The following is a 21,467-nucleotide window of genomic DNA, read 5'->3' on the forward strand; positions in this document are numbered from 1 at the left end:
CAATGATTTCAAATGCAACAATGAGGAAAATTTTGGATCCATTTTCCTTGTAAGATAGAAGGCAAGAGCATCACGGAAAAGAGGAAAAAGGAATAAAGGAGGACATTAGGTGAAGCTGTGGAAAATAGAGGTGTCACTCTTTTCTGAATTACTATTAAAAGATCAATGCATGCTGTACTCCAATAACTAGTATCATAATGAAAAGCTCTGACCATTGACATCTGGTTTGAAAGATCGACTTAAGATGCCTCTTCCTCCAAGGACTGACTTCTGCATGAGACATCTCCTTGATATCCATAATAAATCCAGGTTGAGGGTGAAATATCTACAATATTAAGTTTTAGATTGTTGATTGACTGTGGCATGAGCCTATACATTTGTCAATACAGATGGATAACAAATCTTGTTACTACACTTCTAATCTCAAAACAAGAAGATTAGAAGAGATTGTCTTTGTTCAACATGTCTATTACCAAAATGTACAAGCTATAGTCTATTAGGGTTTGATTTATCTTTCTCTATGCAGGAAAAATTTTGTGACTAGACTACACATAAGGGCATCTTGTATAAGCTACCACAGCTTGATGGCAAGCAATGGAAGAGAGAGCTTTCATTGACAGACAGGAATTAATGTTCTTTTCAAGATATTTCATATAAACTAGTAATGTTTCCTTTTTCCTCTCAAAAGATATAGTGACACTTTTAAGGATCAAAAATGCCACGTCAAAGTTAAAAATTGAACCATTTTCCTTGTACTATTGAAGTAAAGAGCATCACGCAAAAGGGGAAAGAGGAATAAAGGAAGACATTAGGTAAAGATGTGGAAAATAGACCGGTCACTCTTTGTTATATTAGTATTAAAGATCAATGCATGCACTAGTCCAACCACGACTATCAACAAATGAAAAGAGCTATGAAAATTGACATCTGGTGTGAAATGATCGATTTCACATGCGTCTTCTTCCAAGGACTGACTTCTGCATGGTCATCTCCTTGATATCTATAATAAATCCAGGTTGAGGGTGACATATAGCTTATCATGGATGCTTTTAGATTGCTGATTATCTGTGGCATACATGGGTCTATATATAATTCTCAAAGCAGATGGGTTGCATTCTTACTACTTACCTCACACCAAAGCAAGAAGATTAGAGGAGCTTGTCTTTGTGCAAGGTATCCAAAATCAAAATGTACAAGCTATCAGCTTGCTGTTCTATGGCCTGTGGAATTTCCTTGCACCCTAAGATGGTCCTGGCCAGGTATATAATCTTGGAAATATAGATAAAATTTTCTCATATCTCCTACATCTCCTGCTACCATTTTATACATTGCACTCTCTGAATTGTGTCCTTGTTTGTTGACTGGCACGCAGTTTGAGAATTCCAAAGCAGGGAAATGGTATGTTCCATGTATTGCATTTGTTTAAAACCATTTTTGTTAGTTGTTTTTCTTTTTCATTTTCTTATTAAGGTTTCTTTAGCCACAAATTTGGCATGAACAGTTTAACTTGTGTGATCACAGGTCATCGCACAAATGTACCCCGTAATGTAAACTTGGAAAAGCTGCAAAATAACTACTTGTTTCCTGAGGTTATCTTTATAATCTCCTATTCTTACATCTTTTCTGATAGGATTTTGGTCATTTATTCTTACAAATTGGACATTTTAGCTTTGTCCTGAGAGATGATCTTTATAATCCCATTAAGTATTCCCTTGCTTTTTTTGTTTGCCTTTTTTTTTTTTTTTTTTTTTTTTTTTTACATATTGGCAGTTCAATGTAACAAGAGTGGAGTAAACTTGTAGCCCTTCTTTTGTCACTAGTGATGGACCTTTTATTTATTCTCGCACTGTAAATATTTTTTAATTGAAATTATAGTTTTTATGATCAAATTGATTCTTGAAGCACAAGATATTGTTGCCTTCTTAGCTGGGCTCTTGGTTTAATCCATCCTACCAAGCTCTTTATATATTTCTTTACTAATTTTAAACTACCACTTCTTGTATTTTTTTCTTGGTTATCCAAGATGACCTAATATTTTACCATTTGCTGCTGCTTTTGATTCTAATTGGATTGGAACCAGATCTCAAAGCGGGAGGTCCAGCACATGGATAAGTACCCAAATGCAAAAGTGATTAGCCTTGGAATTGGTGATACCACGGAGCCCATTCCTGAGAAAATTAGCCTTAGCATGGCTAATGTAAGTCTTACCAAATTTCAGTATATTCTTACAATTTGTGCTGCAACTGTCTTTTGGAGTAGAGAATTGAGATATGGACCTGGATGAAACAGGCTTATGTTAACATTAACTTCAACAAGAATTTTCAAACATACGCTGTTAATTAAGCTTGATGGTTGGCTAGTTGGTTGAGGTCTAATTCAAGGTTTATCTTAGTGTAACCAAACTTGTTAAAAGCTATGAATCTATCAATATAAACTAGTTGGTTGAGCTCTAACTCAAGATCTAAAATTTTCAACTCTACATTTGAAATTTCTTAGGAATCCATCAATATATTTTGATAGTCATCATTCTGTCCTGAGTTTGAACTTTAAGACTTAGGAGAGCTGTTTATTTATGAAGAGTCCAACGGATTATCCACATGTCTTCCGGTTTGCCGATAATATTTTGTGCCTAAGGCCAGTGTTATCAAGTTGCATACCTAGGTGCGTCTAGGCTCTAAGGTGCTGCACAAATAAAGCAAAGAGCCTTTAATCAAGCGTACGCCTTTTGCAGGGATTTAGGCAATGAATTATCTTCATAAATAACCCAATGTCCGTCTTTGTGACGGGAGAAAAGGAAGGTTGCTTCATTTTATTGAGACATAAATATTTCACTTCTATGGTATTTTGCAGTACGCGCGTGCCCTTTCAACTGCTGATGGTTATAGAGGCTATGGAGCTGAGCAAGGGAACCAGGTATATTGGTGTTTGTTTCCCAAAAGACTTGTTTGTTAGCTGATCACTCTATTGGATTGATTTCTTGAAGTTCAATATATCTTTTACAGCCATTAGTTATGAGATTCTGGGACCCTTTTGCTTCTATGTAGCCAACTCATGACTAGTGTTTTACCAGTAGTATGACTTGGGTGAATCTTTTTGTATTAAATTAGTTTTATGAGCCTAGCTGGGAAATCAGTGGATAAATTATTTAATTATCCCCCTTCTACTGAACAGTGTGTATATACATACTGCTTTGAACAAAATGATGTTTATATGTGTAAGGTTAAGGGTTACACTAATATACTGAATTCTTTTCGAATGTCTGATTTTTAATTTCATGCTGTTTCTGTTTATCTTATTGTGCTTTAGAAGGGATGATTGTTTAAGTAATTGTTATCAGGTAAACTTTTGCAATATTAACTTTGTATAAATAACAGGCGTTGAGGAAAGCAATTGCAGAAACATTCTACAAAGATGTAGTCATAAAAGACACAGAAGTTTTTGTATCAGATGGATCTCAGTGTGATATTTCCCGCCTTCAGGTTACTCTTCATATAAGATTTTTTCTTTTTGTACCCCATCTTTGGTCCATTATCCAGCATTTTATGCAAGTTATCTTACAACCCGAGCTAACTTGGAGATTTCTTGTGTTCAAAGTGCCTGCTCATCTCTTTCTATATTTGCAGCTGCTTCTAGGTTCAAAAGTGACAATAGCCGTGCAGGATCCATCTTTTCCGGTGACATTATGATGCTTCTCTCTGTTTAAATTTTTATTAATTATTTTGTACCCTGCATGTTATTTGTCTACTAGCAAAAATATCTTCAAGAAAGCTGAATATGGATGTAAGTTTAGTAATACACAAGCATAATTATTCTGTCTTGCTAGTTTGCTCTTAATTTTGAAGACATTATATGTTGTCCTAATCTTTGGATCTTGCATATGCATTAGAAAGTCTCACTACACATAAGAAACTGACTTATTTTTTCATTGAATTAAATTAGTATTTTGCCCGAAGATTTGGCATTACAGGAACTGTACTATTGTTCTTTTTGCATTGTCTATACTGTTTTCCACTAATTTCCTCAAACTGAAGTAAGCTTTTTAATGTGATTGAAAAAGGGAAAAAAAATAAGTTACCTTACTTTTCTCTAAATAATTTGTGTGTGGAGATCTACTTCTTGGGAAATCTGTTATTGGAAACTAATTGGGAACCTCGGGGAACATGTTGGAGTGATAATTTATTGTGCTGAAGGAGAAATGCTTGTAGTAACATTTAGATGAAATATTTCCTAGTTTCATCATGTGTTTTCTTAGTTTTGAATCAAAATTTCTTGGTTGCTGCATTAATGTCTGAAATTTTGCTGTTGTTACATGTCTGAATCTTTTTGTAGAATATCAAAGGACCTTGTCATTGACTGATAATTGATCATATTAGGCTTTTGCAACGATTTACGATGGATCCTTGTATCAGAGCTGTAATATTTAAAGATGGAAAATGTTCTTTGCAACAGGCTTATATAGATTCAAGTGTTATTATTGGCCAGGCTGGTGATTTTCAAGACAAAACTGGGAAGTACCAGAACATTGAATACATGCCGTGTGGACCTCAAAATAATTTTTTCCCAGATTTAGCTACCACTCCAAGAACAGATATTATCTTCTTTTGTTCTCCAAATAATCCTACAGGTCATGCAGCAACAAGGAAGCAATTACAGCTGCTTGTAGAATTTGCAAGGGATAATGGATCAATTATTATTTTTGACTCTGCTTATGCAGCCTATATCACTGACGACAGTCCTAAATCAATCTTTGAAATTCCTGGTGCCAAAGAGGTAAGTTGCTGACATGTCATCTAGCTAAGAAAAATTCCTGTTTCATCTGCTGTGCCTTTAAGTACTAACGGCAGTGTAATCGAGAGGTAAACAATGTCATTTTGCTCTTTTGCCTTTCGATAGATTATGCTTTAATGAATTGGAACTAAATGGTGGAGACCAGACAACATTTTTTGACTACCATAACTTCAAGGCTTTGGCCAATGATCAATACATAGGAATGGTAGATGGGAAATGATAAAATGTTTTGAAGCAGAATCCCTTCATTTTGGGGCTGTTAAGTACACCTGACTTATGGCAGCTTTCACAAACTGATTGTCACGATTTTGAAGAGGATTTGGATTTTCAATAGTATAATTGTGTGATAGAGTTTCACGAGAACATGAATTTCATGGTTATATAGTAAATCCGTTGATTTGTTGGATATAAAATAATAAATTTGAAATACCTGGATGGAGGAGTGAATTTTAAATTCATTCTTCCATGCTCCCTGAGATGCATAGATATAGCAAGAGAGAGAGATGGCTCCTATAATACATATGGTATTTTAATTTGCTTCATGTAGCATAGCACATCAATTTACATAGCTTGGAGCTATCCTATGTCGTTATGCTGAAAAGAGAAAATATTTTCATCAGGTTGCAATTGAAATTTCTTCATTCTCCAAATTTGCTGGCTTCACGGGAGTTCGTCTTGGTTGGACGGTGGTCCCTGAAGAACTCTTGTTTTCAAGTGGTTTTCCTGTCATAAATGACTTCAATCGCATTGTATGCACATGCTTCAATGGAGCATCCAACATAGCCCAGGCTGGTGGACTAGCATGCCTTTCTTCAGAAGGTTTCCAGGTAAGTGTAAATACTAAAAGTTAGTACAAGAAAGCTTTACAAATGGCAAACGTTCAGCTTTGACCTCAAATGTGCATTAGGAGGGTGTACCGGGTATTTTGCTTGTGTGCATAGGCATGTTTCATGATAGTAATGGATCCACTTGACCGCATTTGTCACATCACGATCTTCCACAATATAACGCAATTATAGCAGTTACTTAAACCGTTTAAGGAAGTTCACAAATCGTAAGGGCCAGCTTGTAGTGTTTTCATAAGGTCAAGTCCAATGGGAGTGTTTTCAGTTAGCTCAATACGTTGTTTGACTGAAATATTCTTATGGGAAAGTTTCCTTGTTGGAGTTGACTGATCATCATTCTATGAATTGTGGAATTGCGAGGGGTTGCTTGGGAAAAACGCTAATTCAAACCAAACAGAGGTATAGAAAATCATATGAGACAGTTCATTATCATCCTTTATCCTTACAATTCGTGCATGTGGGGAAGGTAAACAGTTGCTAGATTTGAGCCAAACCTCTGTAGAGGAAACAAAAGTATGTGAGAGAATATTATTTTGGCATGTTAAGTCTATCAAAATACAAGTCTACTCTGTGATATGGTACTTATTCAACTGCTCAAATATTGAGTATTCTAGAGGACCAGGACCGTTGAATTTGTCTTTTGGAAAATTCTCAGGCTATCCGCTCAGTGATCGACTACTACAAGGAGAATGCGAACATATTAGTAGACACTTTTGCCTCTCTCGGTCTAAATGTTTATGGAGGCGTTAATGCCCCATATGTTTGGGTGCATTTTCCCGGTTCTAAATCATGGAGCGTATTCTCAGAAATTCTTGAGAAGACTCATATAATAACAGTACCAGGATCTGGTTTTGGTCCTGGTGGTGCAGAGTACATCAGAATCAGTGCTTTTGGGCAAAGAGACCGCATCATAGAAGCATCATGGAGGCTGGAAAAACTTTTCTCCAAGGAAAAAACCCTTTTTAACTCTGTCTGGAATATAGAGTGAAGTTGTATGTAAATAATAACCTGGTAGCAAGTTCACTGCTATCAAATTGGATTTGTCCTATGGACTGATCTTCAAGTGTTAAGTATTGCTTAGCTAAAACTTTTCTTGTCATCCTCTCTGTTATCATTGTAGGCATCATGTTGTAACTTAAGCTGTTCTTGAGGATCGTATATTCATGATCTGGTTTTTTTTTTTTTTTTCAATGTGTTGCATAAACTGAGCTTAAATACAGGCGCATGCACAATTTCGAACTCCCAAAAGTGGCTAAACATGCAGCAATTCATGAAAAGAAGCAATGATCACATGGAGATACTGTACCGTCACTGGAAATTAGAAAAGAAGCAATTCATGAAATCTAGTAATAACACAAAGACGAAGATAATTTGACCTATCCTGCTTTCCAGCTTAAGAGAATTTAATTTCTTTACTTTATACAAGGGTATGAGAGAGAGGTTACAACTTATATAAATCATAATTTCATCATGCCACTTGCAAAATCAATCTTTCGGGTAAAACACATAAGGGCAACAGAAACACAATAATACATCAACCAATATTTGGAAAGTTAATGCCAACTCGGATCTCTAAGCACCCTGATGATGGCACTAGATATTTAGGGTCTGACAACTTACTAGTTCAGATGATCCAACCATCCTTGTGGCAATAACCCTCCAAAGATCTGTTTCAAATGCTGTTGCAGATTCTGCAGACTCAGCATGCACACCAGAGGACTTGTCTGATGGAGATGATGAAGCTGATGGTAGGGACGTAAGATGGTTTTGCACAGCAGTCTGCCGGATTGAGATATTGTTGTTGGCATCCTTAATAATCACATGAAGCTTTCCTAGTAAACCAGCAAGCAAATAGGGAGACTCTAAATCAGTAAAGTCAGGAATGGGGACCTCTTCTACTACAACTTTCCAAGCATCATCTTGGTAATCATACACCTTGATCCTAGCACCTGCAAGAGAGCTGGATGGATCGAGTGCATACAACTCACCATCCACAGTGACACTCAATTTGCTTCCTGCCTGTCTTGCAGGCCAACCATCACCCATGCCCACTGGCATTTCAACCCATGAATTTACCTCTGGATCATATACCTCACCTCCAATGTCGACAAAAAATGGCCAGCAATATAAACTCTGAGGCACAAATAACCTTCCCCTATATGATGTCATTCCTGTGGCAATGGGTTTGAGTAGATCAGCCAGAAAGGCAGTAGGTAGAACCTGAGCTTTTGAAAATGGCATGCTTGGTATTTGGGACCATATACCAGTATGAGGATCAAATACTTCAGCAGACTGAAGAGGAGTTAATCCACCGCGACCCCCAGTGACTCCTCCAACAACATATAGTTTATCATTTATGATGCCAGTCTTACAATAGGCTCTACCAGTTGACATTGAACTTACTTCACTCCACGAATTTAGAACCGGATTATACTGCCAAACGCATCTCAGGGCTGAAGCTCTAGAGAATCCTCCTATCACGTAGAGACACCCGTCAACAGCACCAATGGCACAACCACAGAATGGCATTCTGTCCAATGCATCCTTCTTCCCAAGCCAACCCCTTATGACATCTGCAATTTTTATGCTCGAGCCGACCACATTCCACCGAAAGCTAGCTAAACCTTTCCTGGATTCATCTTCAAAAGCAACATTGGGCATTGGAGGCAACCTCTGCCATCTTCTTGACAAAGGGTCCAAAGCATACCACAAAAGCTTGTCACGTTCAACCTTAGTCAATATATAGAGCCATTCCTCTATTGTTCCAAGTTCCTTCCTTATATTGAATAATTCAGTACTCATGATGGCAGCTTTCCAGGCTCGAGACACTAGCCTCACATTCAAGTAATTAATCCTTGGAATTCTGGCCAGAATCTGATAGGATATCTCATCAGGAAGGCTGGGAATCAATCTTGGGTTCTCCTCACAAAAACATGATGATAACTTCTGCCTCTTGCATGTTTCATTTTGTGAAACCTCTAAGGGCTCACTCATTCCAGCCCTGGAACTATTTAGACTTAAGAATGCCCCCATCAATATCTTACTGACTGCAATTAATAATATATCAATGCCAGAAATATCCAACCTTTGACAACTAGAGATTTTAATCAACACTATAATATCCAACTTTCTACATGAACCTGCTCAAAACCGTCAGGACTCTATCTTGGATCTGAGGTAAGAAAAGAAAAGCAGAGTAAAATGGAAGACATCAGAGTTGAATTAAAAGGCCAACAGCATGCACTAAGGGCAATTTAATTTAGTTTCAGAACAACCATTTATTTGAAGGAAGATCATCAACACATAATCTGATATACCAATTTGAAAAAATAAGCATTTAACTATCATCTAAAGAATGGGAAGCTCTAAAGAAAGGGAGATACCATCCCCTTTGCAAATTGTACAAGGAGAAAAGTAACCGAATGCATTATGTGCAATTGGAAAGTTTACTACGAAAAGAAATGAGCAAAAAGAGATTCCTCCTTCACTATAAAGCTGAGAAATGAAATAGTATTATTCCCAGTTAGATTAGTTCATTCTTAAATTTAAACAACAGCAGCAAGAATTTCTCAGCTTAGTATATCACAATAAAGATGGTCTGCTTTCACTCTCTCCCAATACATCTTATGCAATCACCAGTTCACCACCTCATTTACCACCGGTGTCATGCACCCTCATCAGAAAGCAAAGATTGGAAGTGCAACAACAGTGAACCAGAGAAGAATAATTAAAGACCCTCTTTAAAAAACTTTGATTACGTATTCAACATGGAGAAACAAAGAACATGACGATAGCTTAAGAGTTCTGCGAGACTGTCAAAAAGTATACTCCTTTCTTAATTTACCCAAATAAAGCTGATTAGACCCAATATTTCAAGAACTCAGGTAAAAGTGCCAGAACAAATATTCATCAAGAAATAGGCAGGTTTAATCTTTTGTAAGTTTTCCATTGTAAATCAATAGATCAAAACATCTTTCTCCCTATAAGTTCACCAAGATCAGAATAACAGTAAAGAAAATATTAAAAAATTTACATCATCATGTATCTTTAATTTTTCTCAGCAAGCAGACAAAGTAAAAATAAAAAGCTCTATATTTTTATCACTCTTCACCCAGCAAGAAAAAGAGAGAAAAAAAAAAAAAAAACCTAAATCCCCAAATTCCCAATTACAGCAATTCAACAAGGGTTCATCACATAAATTCTCAATTAATAAGGAAAAAGACAGTCATCTAAAAGAAGAGAAAAAAATAACTGAATTAAGTACAACATATACCTGCAATCAATTGAACACCCATTAAACAAATTGAAGAATAAATGAAAGAATCACAGCCATTATTTTGAACCGACCGCTCTGTTCTTTTCCAAGGAACAAACTTTCCAATAAAACGGCTTCAAATTCATAAAAAGTTGACTCCCAGAAAACAAAGCTAAAAGAGCAAATTATTTCTTTAAAAAAAAAGAAAGGAATTGAAACAGAGAAAAGAAGGGAAAAGGAAAACCTTAATCTTCAAGGAAAGAGGAGGAGACCGAGAAGACGATTCGCATGAGGTTTTCACGCAATCCATTCGTAATTAACTTTTTGAACAGAGACAAAGCTTCGTGGGTACAGCGTGAACAGCCTATATGTTCTTTTCTTTGTATTTTTGTTTTATGATTCTGATTCTTTTATAATATCTTTTCCTTTTTTATTATTATTTTTTGAAAACTTTAATTTTTGAATTTTGTAATTGTTTTTTATTTTACTTTTATATAATATATTATTGCGTACCAGCCGCATCAGCTTCTAAACGTCAGTTAAGCTATTGTCGGTGCTGACTGCGTATATTTAAACATTTATTTTTAAGATTTAATTTAATTAATGTATATAATTGTTTTAAAAGATGATTTTTAATAAATTTAATTATTTAATTATTTAAAATTTTATTTTTAGATTATAATTTTTATATAAAAAAATTAAAATTGCTGGCGATATTTAAAAAAGAAAAAAACAAAACAACTTACCGTCCTCTTTATTTTTTGGCTTAACCATATTTATCTTTTTTTGTTTTTTTTATTTGAAAATAAAAAAAATTATGCGAATTATACTCTTTTGATTTAACCAAATGTTATAGTATTTTAATTGTTTTATTATTCATTTTTATTTTTGTAATGATTTTTTGGTTAATTGGGCCTAAAATCTTTTGTAAGTGGGATCTCTTATTCTTTTGCATTAAAAAAAAATTTACATATTAGTTTTTAAATGTAAATAGAATTATGGAACAGATTTTTTTTTTTTTTTTGGCCAGCATTCTATTAAAGTAGTTTAACCAATAAAGTTTTTTTTTTTTTTGACGATTGTGAAATAACTTTTTTTATAAGTTATAATTTCATTTATCCAAATTAACAAAATTTTGTTACAATAAAACAATCGAATAATCTTTATAAAAGCATCAAACAATAATTTTTATTTATATATGCATATATTTATATATTTTATCAATTCATTCGAGGGTTAAAAAGGAAGAGAATATGAAATATTTGTTGTGCAACGATATTTTTATTTTTTAACAAAAAAAAACACTTATTGAATGCAGCATATATGATTAATTAATTAATTATATATATATATATATATATATTACAAAAGAAGTGACAATTTAAAAATAAAGATAAAAAAGATTAAGGTGTTAGGATATAAACTTCAAATTTATTAAATGTAATTTTTTAAAAATAATTGAATAAATTAATTAAATTAAATTACAAATTTATATATTATTATGAGTAAAAATTCTTTTACATTAGTATAAATTTTATATTTTTTTATTTTTTGATCAAAATTAAATTTAAGATTAATTTGAATCAAAATAATATTTTTAATTTTAATTATTTTTTTAAACATAAAAAAACAAGACTTACACTAATATAAGTGAATTTCTCATTTATAATCATATGTAATCATATTTATCAACTACTAATGTTGTTAAAAAAAAAAAGCAAACTTTAAAAGTGGATTAACGTTATAAATAATCTTTGAACTATATTAAAATATTTAATATAATATCTAAATTTTAAAAAAATTTTAATGTAATACATAAATTATAAATTTATTAATTAATATGATATTTATTTTTAACATAATTAATTTTACATTAAAATTTTTTATAATTTAAAAATCATTTGTGACATTACTTTTTTAAAATTTAGCTTTCCTTCATTTGTCTTTTTGTCATTTTAATTTCTTTCTTAAGAATCTTTATTATTTATCAAAATAACATCTTTGAGCAAGTAAAGTAGCAACTTTATTACATTCCCTCACACCATGTCGAAAAAAAATAATAATAAAGAAAAGCCGGTCCTCTCTCCCAAACACGGCACTTTGGGAACCAAAAAACCAACTCTTCCTGGTCCTCGAAGTGTTGCTTCAGACCAGGTCTTCTGATTTATTAAAAAAAAAATACACATTTCTATTTTTAAAATTATTTTAGTTAATTTGATTATTTTAATCTATTTTTATTTTTTCCATTTAAAGAATGTTGGAGATCGTCTAAAAAACTGCAATTTGGGTTGAAATTTGAACTAATTAAATTAACCAAAACTTAATTAATCTATATAATTATTTTAAAAATAATATTTTATAAATTTTATATTCAAATCTCAAAATTTATAATTTTTTATTTTATCCTCAAAGTCTCAAACTATAGTTTTTTTTTTTATAAATAAACTAACCAAAGTAACTTGAAATAATTAAACTTATTTTATTTTGAGTGTTGACGCCTGCTGTTGGTTGTTTACTTCTTTGTCCATGAGTACAACAAATTAGGCCCACTTTTTGATGGGTTTGAAGGTTTAGAGCTGGACTTTAAAGCACAAGTGTCTGCCATTAAATATTACATAAAAGGACCAAAGTTTTAAAAAAATAATTTTTTGTGGCTTTTAGAACCAAACTTCAGTCACTGGGTTGACCCAAATTATGCATATGTGAACAGTCACATATGAAAAAAAAAAACTTTGATAATTATATGTCTTTCGAGCAATTGGCAACTTTATTTCATTTTGCCTTGACCATTGGGGTAGAATAGCCCAATAAATTCCAGTTTTTTCCTATTTTAAATAAAATAAATTTTTTATTTCTTAATAAGGATATTTTTAATTTTATTTTTCTAATAAAGGTATTTTACGACACATCATCTTTTTCTTTTTCTTCTCATTGTCACTATTTCTCCTATCTTTACAACAAAAATAAAAAATAAAAAAAAACCTTTAAAAATCGTGTCTTTTTTATCATAGTTAATCATTCCTTAAGAATAAACTAATTTCTATTTAGAAAACAAACTTAAAAGTTCTTTACCACATTATATAATTTCTTTTAAATTTCAAGTAGGTCATATTGGATCAGATAAGGCTAAAAAAAAATTTATAGTCGAATTGAATTCGAGTTTTATATAAATCCAATCACATCCGATTATATATTATTAAAAAATTATTTTTTAATTAATTATTTAATTTTTTATTTATATATATTTATATTTATATAATTATATATTTAAATATTTATTTTTAAAAAATAAGTATGAAAAAAAAATTGAGTTGAATTGGGTCGGATTTGATGAATATAAAAATCGAATCAAATTCGAAACTAACAAAAACTTATTTCGATCCGATCTGTTATCAACTCTATACTCTTTCGACTTAATCAAATGTTATAATATTTTTATTGTTTTATTATTCATTTTTATTTCGTAATTCGAAATCAACATAGAATTTAATTAGATAAAGTAAAAGAAATTGCTGTTGGCAGGGAAAAAAATACTCGTACTTTGCACAATAAAATTTTTTTATATCATGTAATTAATTAGTTTCAACAATTATTTTGGAGGGATTGAGATATTATGGTTAGACATATTTTTAAAAAGGCTAATTTTTGTAATGATTTTTTGGTTAATTGGGCCTAAAATCTTTTGTAAGTGGGATCCCTTATTCTTTTGCATTAAAAAAAAATTGCATATTGATTTTTAAATGTAAATAGAATTATGGAACAGCTCATTAAGTAGATATTTTTTGGCCAGCATTCTTTTGAAGTAGTTTAACCAATAAAGTTTTTTTTTTTTTTTTTGACGAATGCGAATTAACTTTTTTTTATAAGTTATAATTTCATTTATCCAAATTAACAAAATTTTGCTACAATAAAACAATCGAATAATCTTTATAAAAAAATCAAACAAGAATTTTTATTTATATATGCATATATTTTATATATTTTATCAATTCATTCTATGGTTAAAAAGGAAGAGAATATGATATATTTGTTGTGCAAATATTTTTTTTTTATTTTTTAACAAAAAACCACTTATTGAATGTAGTATATACGATTAATTATATATATTTTACAAAAGAAGTGACAATTTAAAGATAAAAAAAGAAATTGAGGTGTTAGAATATAAACTCTAAATTTATTAAATGTAATTTTTTAAAAATAATTATATAAATTAATTAAGTTAAATTATAAATTTATATATAATCATAAGTAGAGTTTCTTTTATATTAATATAAGTTTTACACCTTTTTACTCTTCGATTAAAATTAAATTTAAAATTAATTTGAATTAAAATAATATTTTTAATCTTAACTATTTTAATCTAAATGTAAAAAAAAAAAGATTTACATTAGTATAAATGGATTTATCATCTATAATCATATGTGATCATATTTATCAATTACTAATATTGTTAATAGAAGCAAACTTTAAAATTGGATTAACGTTACATATAGTCTTTGAACTATATTAAAATGTTTCACGTAATATCTAAATTTTAAAAATATTTAATGTAATATATGAAATATAAATTTATTAATTAATATTATATTTATTTTTAAAATAATTAATTTTAAATAAAAAATATGTGATAAATAAATAATTTTATAAATATTATATTAATTAATAAATTTATAATTTAAAATCATATTAAAAATTTTTATAATTATTCGCGATATTAGCTTTTTTGAAATTTAACTTCCCTTCACTTGTCTTTTTGTCATTTTTATTTCTTTTGTAAGAATCTTTATTGTTTATCAAAATAATTTCTTTTAAGCAAGTAAAGTAACTTTAATACATTCCCTCAAACACGCTACTTTGGGACCCAAAAACCAACTCTTCTTAGTCCTCGAGTGTTGACTCAAGTCCAGGTCTTCTGATTTATTAAAAATAAAATACATATTTATATTTTTAAAATTATTTTACTTAAACTGTTTATTTTCATCAATTTTTATTTTTCCCTTTTATATTGTTGGAGATCGTTTAAAAAACTGCAATTTGGGTTGAATTTGAACTATTTAAAATTAAATTAATTTATATAATTATTTTAAAAAAATAATATTTAATAAAATTTATATTCAAATTTTAATATTTATAATTTTTTATTTCACCCTCTGAGTCTCAATCTAAAAAAAATTTTTTTTTTATAAACAAACTAACCAAACTAACTTGAAATAATTAAAGTTATTTAGCTGTTGTCGGTTGTTTACTTCTTTATTCATAAGTACAACGAATTAGGCCCACTTTATGATGGGTTTGAAGGTTTAGAGCTGGCCTTTTAAAGCACAAGTGTTTGCCATTAAAGATTACAGTAAAGGAGCAAATCAAAAAAAAAAAAAACAGTTTTTTTGAGGCTTTTAGAACCAAACTTAAGTCGCCGGGTTGGCCCAAATTATGTAATGTGAACAGTTATATATGATTTTTTTTTTTTTTTGATAATTATGATGTCTTTCGAGCAATTAGCGACTTTATTTCATTTTGCCTTGACCACTGGGGTAGAATAGCCCAATAAATTCGAGTGTTTTCCTATTTTAAATTAAATAAAATCTTTATTTCTTAACAAGGTATTTTTAATTTTATTTTTCTAATAAAGGTATTTTATGACACATCATCTTTTTTTTATTTTTTTTCTTCTCATTGTCACTATTTCTCTATCTTTACAACCAAACAAAAAAAAACCTTTAAAAATCGTGTCTTTTTTATCATAGTTAATCATTCCTTAAGAATAAACTAATTTCTATTTAGAAAACAAACTTAAAAGTTCTTTACCACATTATATAATTTTTTTTAGATTTCAAGTCATGTTGGATCGGACAAGGTTAAAAAAAAATTATGATCAGATCAGATTCAGGTTTTAGATAAATTCGATCCCATTCGATCATATATTATATAAAAAATTATTTTTTAATTAATTATTAATTATATATATATATTTATATTTATATAATTAAATAATTAAATATTTATATTTTAAAAATAATATTTTATTAATTTCATATCGAGTCGAGAAAAATACAATTTATACAATACCGGATTAGGTCAAGTTCAAGTATGAAAAAATTAAAAAAAAAAAAATTGAATCAAATCAGGTCGGGTTTGATGAATATAAAAATCGAATCAAATTCAGAGCTAACAAAAACTCGTCTCAATTTAATCTGTTGTCAACTCTATACTCTTTTGACTTAACCAAATGTTATAGTATTTTTATTGTTTTATTATTCATTTTTATTTCGTAATTCGAAATCAACATAGAATTTAATTAGATAAAGTAAAAGAAAGTGCTGTTGGCAGGGAAAAAAATACTCGTACTTTGCACAATAAAAATTTTTTATATCATGTAATTAATTAGTTTCAACAATTATTTTGTAGGGATTGAGATATTATGGTTAGACATATTTTTAAAAAGGCTAATTTTTGTAATGATTTTTTGGTTAATTGGGCCTAAAATCTTTTGTAAGTGGGATCCCTTATTCTTTTGCATTAAAAAAACAAATTGCATATTGATTTTTAAATGTAAATAGAATTATGGAACAGCTCATTAAGTAGATTTTTTTTTGGCCAGCATTCTATTGAAGTAGTTTAACCAATAAAGTTTTTTTTTTTTTTTTGACGAATGTGAATTAACTTTTTTTTTATAAGTTATAATTTCATTTATCCAAATTAACAAAATTTTGTTACAATAAAACAATCGAATAATCTTTATAAAAGCATCAGGAATTTTTATTTATATATGCATATATTTATATATTTTATCAAATCATTCTATGGTTAAAAAGGAAGAGAATATGATATATTTGTTGTGCAAATATATTTTTTTTATTTTTTAACAAAAAATCACTTATTGAATGTAGTATATATGATTAATTATATATATTTTACAAAAGAAGTGACAATTTAAAGATAAAAAAAAGAAATTGAGGTGTTACAATATAAACTCTAAATTTATTAAATGTAATTTTTAAAAAATAATTATATAAATTAATTAAGTTAAATTATAAATTCATAGATAATCATAAGTAGAGTTTCTTTTATATTAATATAAGTTTTACACCTTTTTACTCTTCGATCAAAATTAAATCTAAAATTAATTTAAATTAAAATAATATTTTTATTTTTAACTACTTTAATATAAACATAAAAAAAAAGATTTACACTAATATAAGTGGATTCCTCATCTATAATTATATGTGATCATATTTATCAATTACTAATATTGTTAATAAAAGCAAACTTTAAAATTGGATTAACGTTACAAATAGTTTTTGAACTATATTAAAATGTTTAACATAATATCTAAATATAAAAATATTTAATGTAATATATAAATTATAAATTTATTAATTAATATGAGACTTATTTTTAAATAAATATACATTATAAATATATAATTCTATAAATATTGTATTAATTATTAAATTTAAAATTTAAAATTATATTAAAATTTTTTATAATTTAAAAATTATTCGTGACAATATATTTTTTGACATTTAACTTCCCTTCACTTGTCTTTTTGTCATTTTTATTTCTTTTGGAAGAATCTTTATTATTTATCAAAATAATTTATTTAAGCAAGTAAAATAACTTTAATATATTCCCTCAAACACGGTCCTTTGGGACCCAAAAAACCAACTCTTCTTAGTCCTCAAGTGTTGACTCCAGTCCAGGTCTTCTGATTTATTAAAAATAAAATACATATTTCTATTTTTAAAATTATTTTACTTAATTTGTTTGTTTTAATCTATTTTATTTTTTCCTTTTAAAGATTGTTGGAGATCGTTTAAAAAACCGCAATTTGTGTTGAAGTTTGAACTATTTAAAATTAAATTAATTTATATAATTATTTTAAAAAATAATATTTAATAAATTTTATATTCAAATTTCAATATTTATAATTTCTTATTTCACCCTTGAAGTCTCAATCTTTTTTTTTTTTATAAACAAACTAACCAAACTAACTTGAAATAATTAAAGTTATTTATTTTGAGTGTTGACCCCTGCCGTTGGTTGTTTACTTCTTAATTCATGAGTACAACGAATTAGGTGAAGGATTAGAGCTGGACTTTTAAAGCACAAGTGTTTGCCATTAAAGATTACATAAAACAAATATTTTTTTTTTAGGCTTTTAGAACCAAACTTCAGTCACCTGGTTTAGGAATGTCATCGGGTCGGGTTCGAGGCGGGTTTTTCTCGTCTCGAATCCAACCTGATTTTATGCTTTATCAAATTTGATCCCGACTCGATCCGAAATTTTTAATACTTGAATCCGAACCGATCCGATAATATGTAAATCGTATCCGATTCGATCCGATTCGAAATTAATAAAATATTATTTTTTAAAATATAAAATATTTAAAAATATCATTATATAAATATATAATTAATTAATTAATTAATTAATTAAAAAATAATTTTTTAATAATATCGGGTCGAGTAGAATCGAATTTTAGACATATCCGAACCCGATCCGACCCCGATTGTTATTTAATTTTATCTGACTTGACCCCGACCTGAAACTCAAAATTAAAAAAAAAAAAAAATCCAACCCTATAGGGTCGGATCGAGCCAAAATCCGTCGAGGACGGGCTTCATTGCCGTCCCTAACCTGATTGGCCCAAATTATGTATATGTGAACAGTCATATATGAAAAAACAATTTTGATAATTATGATGTCGTTCCAGCAATTAGCAACTTTATTTCACTTTGCCTTGACCATTGGGGTAGAATAGCCCTACAAATTCGAGTTTTTTCCTATGTTAAATAAAATTAAATCTTTATTTCTTAATAAGGGTATTTTATGACACATCATTTTTTTTTCTTCTCATTGTCACTATTTCTCCTCTCTTTACAACAAAAATAAAACCTTTAAATCTGGAGTTGAACCGTAGAGCAAAGAATAATAAAAACGTATTTTATAAGTATAATAAAACAATAAAAAAAAATGTTGAAACTAAATTTTATTTAAGACAAGCAGTATGAATGCAATCTATACATATATAAACAAAATTTGAAGACACGGGTCTAAACGTGGGAGTAATAAAACAGAACATCTACCTAACAGTCTTCTCAAGAACTGCTTAGCGATCCAATCGACAACCATCAGCTGATCACCAATCTCATCATAAAGTCTTCGAAGTTCTCTTAAACTGTTTACCTGCAACCATGTTGTCACTCTGTCAGAATAAGTTCACAAACCCAGGCCTCAAATTGCTTAACACATTGCGAGTAGAACCCACTTAATAAATAAAATCACACTATTTTCATATAGTAACAAACCAAATCAAGCGAAATTCCTGTTCAACTTTTAGCAGGTGTACTCAGTTTCATGAATGTGAAGCTGTATTCAAAGTTGTGCGTTGTTTTCGATTAGTGAAAGGTTGGTTCATAACATAGCATCAACTATAACACCCTTTTTTAATTTATTTGGTAATTATTATCCTCTGGAACAAAATAAACAGCAAATGCAAAGGCTAAAGAGAAACTCATATCTGGCAGCCATCACTGTTTAAGATATTTTTACTATTAATTTTTTTCCTTTGAAAATTTTTTATATCATTTCTGATTTGAATATCGGAATATAAACATAAAAAATACTCTTACTTTTACCTTTAATCATTTTTTTTTTTTGTGATTGTATGATTTTTTCTCTTAATTTAGAACTCAGACACCAACAATTCTTATCAACAAGTTCACCAACTGCAATTCTTGGCTAAGAAAACACTAGAGGTGTTTTTTTATGTTGAATTTTGATTGAGAGGAATAAAATAACGTGTATAAGATTATAAAATAACAAATGAAATGGAAGATGCTTTGTGAATAAATAATTTTCGTTGCTTTTTTTTTTTTTTTTTTACCAATCAAAAGTCTGAATTGCCTATCTGCTATTCAAGATGGAAACAGAAGAGGGAGGAGACAGAAGTTACATAGTCCAATTGCTTATCGGTAATTTTGGTCGGCCTACCAACAAGAAGTGAAGCATTTGTGCGAGAAGCAAGTTCAGAATTCTCAGAGGTTATTTAGTATGTATGTCGGGAGATGTCAAAAGCTATAGAATTCTCAAACTGATATGTGAAAAGATGAGAAATATTGACAATGAAGAGGTAAAAAATTAATAAAATGATGACATGGCATGAAGTAACTCATCTAGAGAAATAAAATTAAAAGTATCCTTATCAAAGAATAAAAATTTTAATATTGCCATGGTATAAGAAAAAACCACAATAAATTCGTTGTATTTTACACGTAAATGGGATTGGCTCAATGATAGAATGGGCGAGGCCAAGGCCACAGAGGCAAAGGGTGGGGGGGTCCCTGTTTCTGACAATTTTGGGAGAGTGATCCATTTGGGTAGGAAGGAAGGAAGCATGGAAGCGTTGGGGACGAGGGAATTTAAGACGGGCAAAGAGAGTGGATGAGGCATTCCGTATGGTTATAAATTTTTTTTTTTCAGCATAATGGGTACGGTGATAATTGATAAAAGTATAAATAATTAATTGGTTCAATTGATTAAATTTATTTTTTTTAATAAAAAAAATTTTAAATTTAAATTTTATTGTTGATTATTTATTTAAATTATTTTAAATATATGATTTATAATTATTTATTTTAAACTATCAAATATGATATATTTTATTATAATTTAAATATTAAGTAATTTATCTATATCAAATTTCTCTTATCAAAAAATAAAAAATAATTGATAAAGTGGTTAGACAAAATATTCATGAGCTCATCGTTACATAAAGCGTGCGCATTTGTCTGCATATCTACCATTCTCTCATATTTCTTTAGAGAATGAAAATGAATATCTAGTTTCTATCACAAAACATGGGGTGAGAGAGGCTCGAACTCTCGACCTCAGGATCACTCTAAAAGCTATGAGACCTACGCGCTAGCCAACTGCGCCACCACCCCAGCATTGTTTCAGGAAGTGACACTAAAACCTTTTAGTGAATTTTTTGGAGATTGTAAGAATGTTGCCTGGTATAGACTAGCACGAGACATTCCTCTTCGATTAGTTTGATAGTTCATTTAGCTACCTAATTTAAATTGAATGAAAAATAGTAGTCCTAGTATTTTATAGTGGTGCGATGCAAACAAACCAAAATCATATTGCTGCAAGATGGAAACATAAATTTTTTTGCCTTTTACTACTTCATCATGGTAGATTGAGACATTTACACAGGCTTTTGCTTTGAGAAACACTGGCATTGGCAGTTTGGCAGGTCAATTTCAAGAATTTAAAACCATGCTCATATGCGACACACAAGACAGATGGACAGGGCAGCAACACCAGAGAGAGAGAAAGAGAGACTGACAGGAGAAACAGGTCTGAAAAGTTTGTATAAGTGGGAGTCTTGCTTTGGTAAATTTATTTATTGTACCCCTTCTGCCACTTTTAACTGAAATTTCCCTCTTATTTCTCTGTTCTTCTTTTTCCACCATTATTGCCCAACAATTTGGTTCTTTTGTCTTAACACATTTAACCCTGCAAAAAATAATTAAAACACGTGTATCACTCACTAATCTTTTCCATACTCAAATTA

At 29.8% G+C, this 21,467-nt stretch overlaps 1 protein-coding gene and 1 pseudogene across 5 annotated transcripts; one reads left to right on the forward strand and one right to left on the reverse strand.

The window, feature by feature from the left end:
• The first annotated feature begins 829 nt into the window (after positions 1 to 829).
• On the forward strand, positions 830 to 6,793 carry LOC111281937 (aminotransferase ALD1, chloroplastic-like). 2 transcript variants are annotated; one of them, XM_022869756.2, is made up of 10 exons: positions 841 to 1,259; positions 1,373 to 1,398; positions 1,522 to 1,589; positions 2,081 to 2,197; positions 2,851 to 2,913; positions 3,375 to 3,479; positions 3,624 to 3,674; positions 4,450 to 4,770; positions 5,409 to 5,615; positions 6,289 to 6,793. In XM_022869756.2, the coding sequence occupies exons 1-10, from the start codon at positions 1,189 to 1,191 to the stop codon at positions 6,619 to 6,621; spliced, it is 1,362 nt and encodes a 453-aa protein (XP_022725491.2). In that variant the 5' UTR covers positions 841 to 1,188; the 3' UTR covers positions 6,622 to 6,793. The 2 variants fall into 2 exon arrangements, with proteins under 2 accessions (XP_089617174.1, XP_022725491.2); XM_089761048.1 differs by having other exon boundaries at positions 830 to 1,259; positions 3,375 to 3,674.
• A 233-nt stretch (positions 6,794 to 7,026) lies between these two features.
• Positions 7,027 to 10,318, reverse strand: LOC111281936 (F-box/kelch-repeat protein At1g22040 pseudogene; annotated as a pseudogene). Of its 3 annotated transcripts, none has more exons than XR_016342273.1 (2): positions 10,133 to 10,318; positions 7,027 to 8,805 (listed from the first exon to the last, which is right to left on the reverse strand). The product of XR_016342273.1 is annotated as an F-box/kelch-repeat protein At1g22040 pseudogene, transcript variant X1 (transcript). The 3 variants fall into 3 exon arrangements; XR_016342275.1 differs by having other exon boundaries at positions 9,981 to 10,277; XR_016342274.1 differs by having other exon boundaries at positions 9,907 to 10,277.
• Positions 10,319 to 21,467: the final 11,149 nt, after the last annotated feature.

Source organism: Durio zibethinus, chromosome 5 (assembly GCF_047325235.1).
Source record: "Durio zibethinus cultivar Kanyao isolate XHJ-2024 chromosome 5, ASM4732523v1, whole genome shotgun sequence".
NCBI classification, from domain to species: Eukaryota; Viridiplantae; Streptophyta; class Magnoliopsida; order Malvales; family Malvaceae; genus Durio; species Durio zibethinus.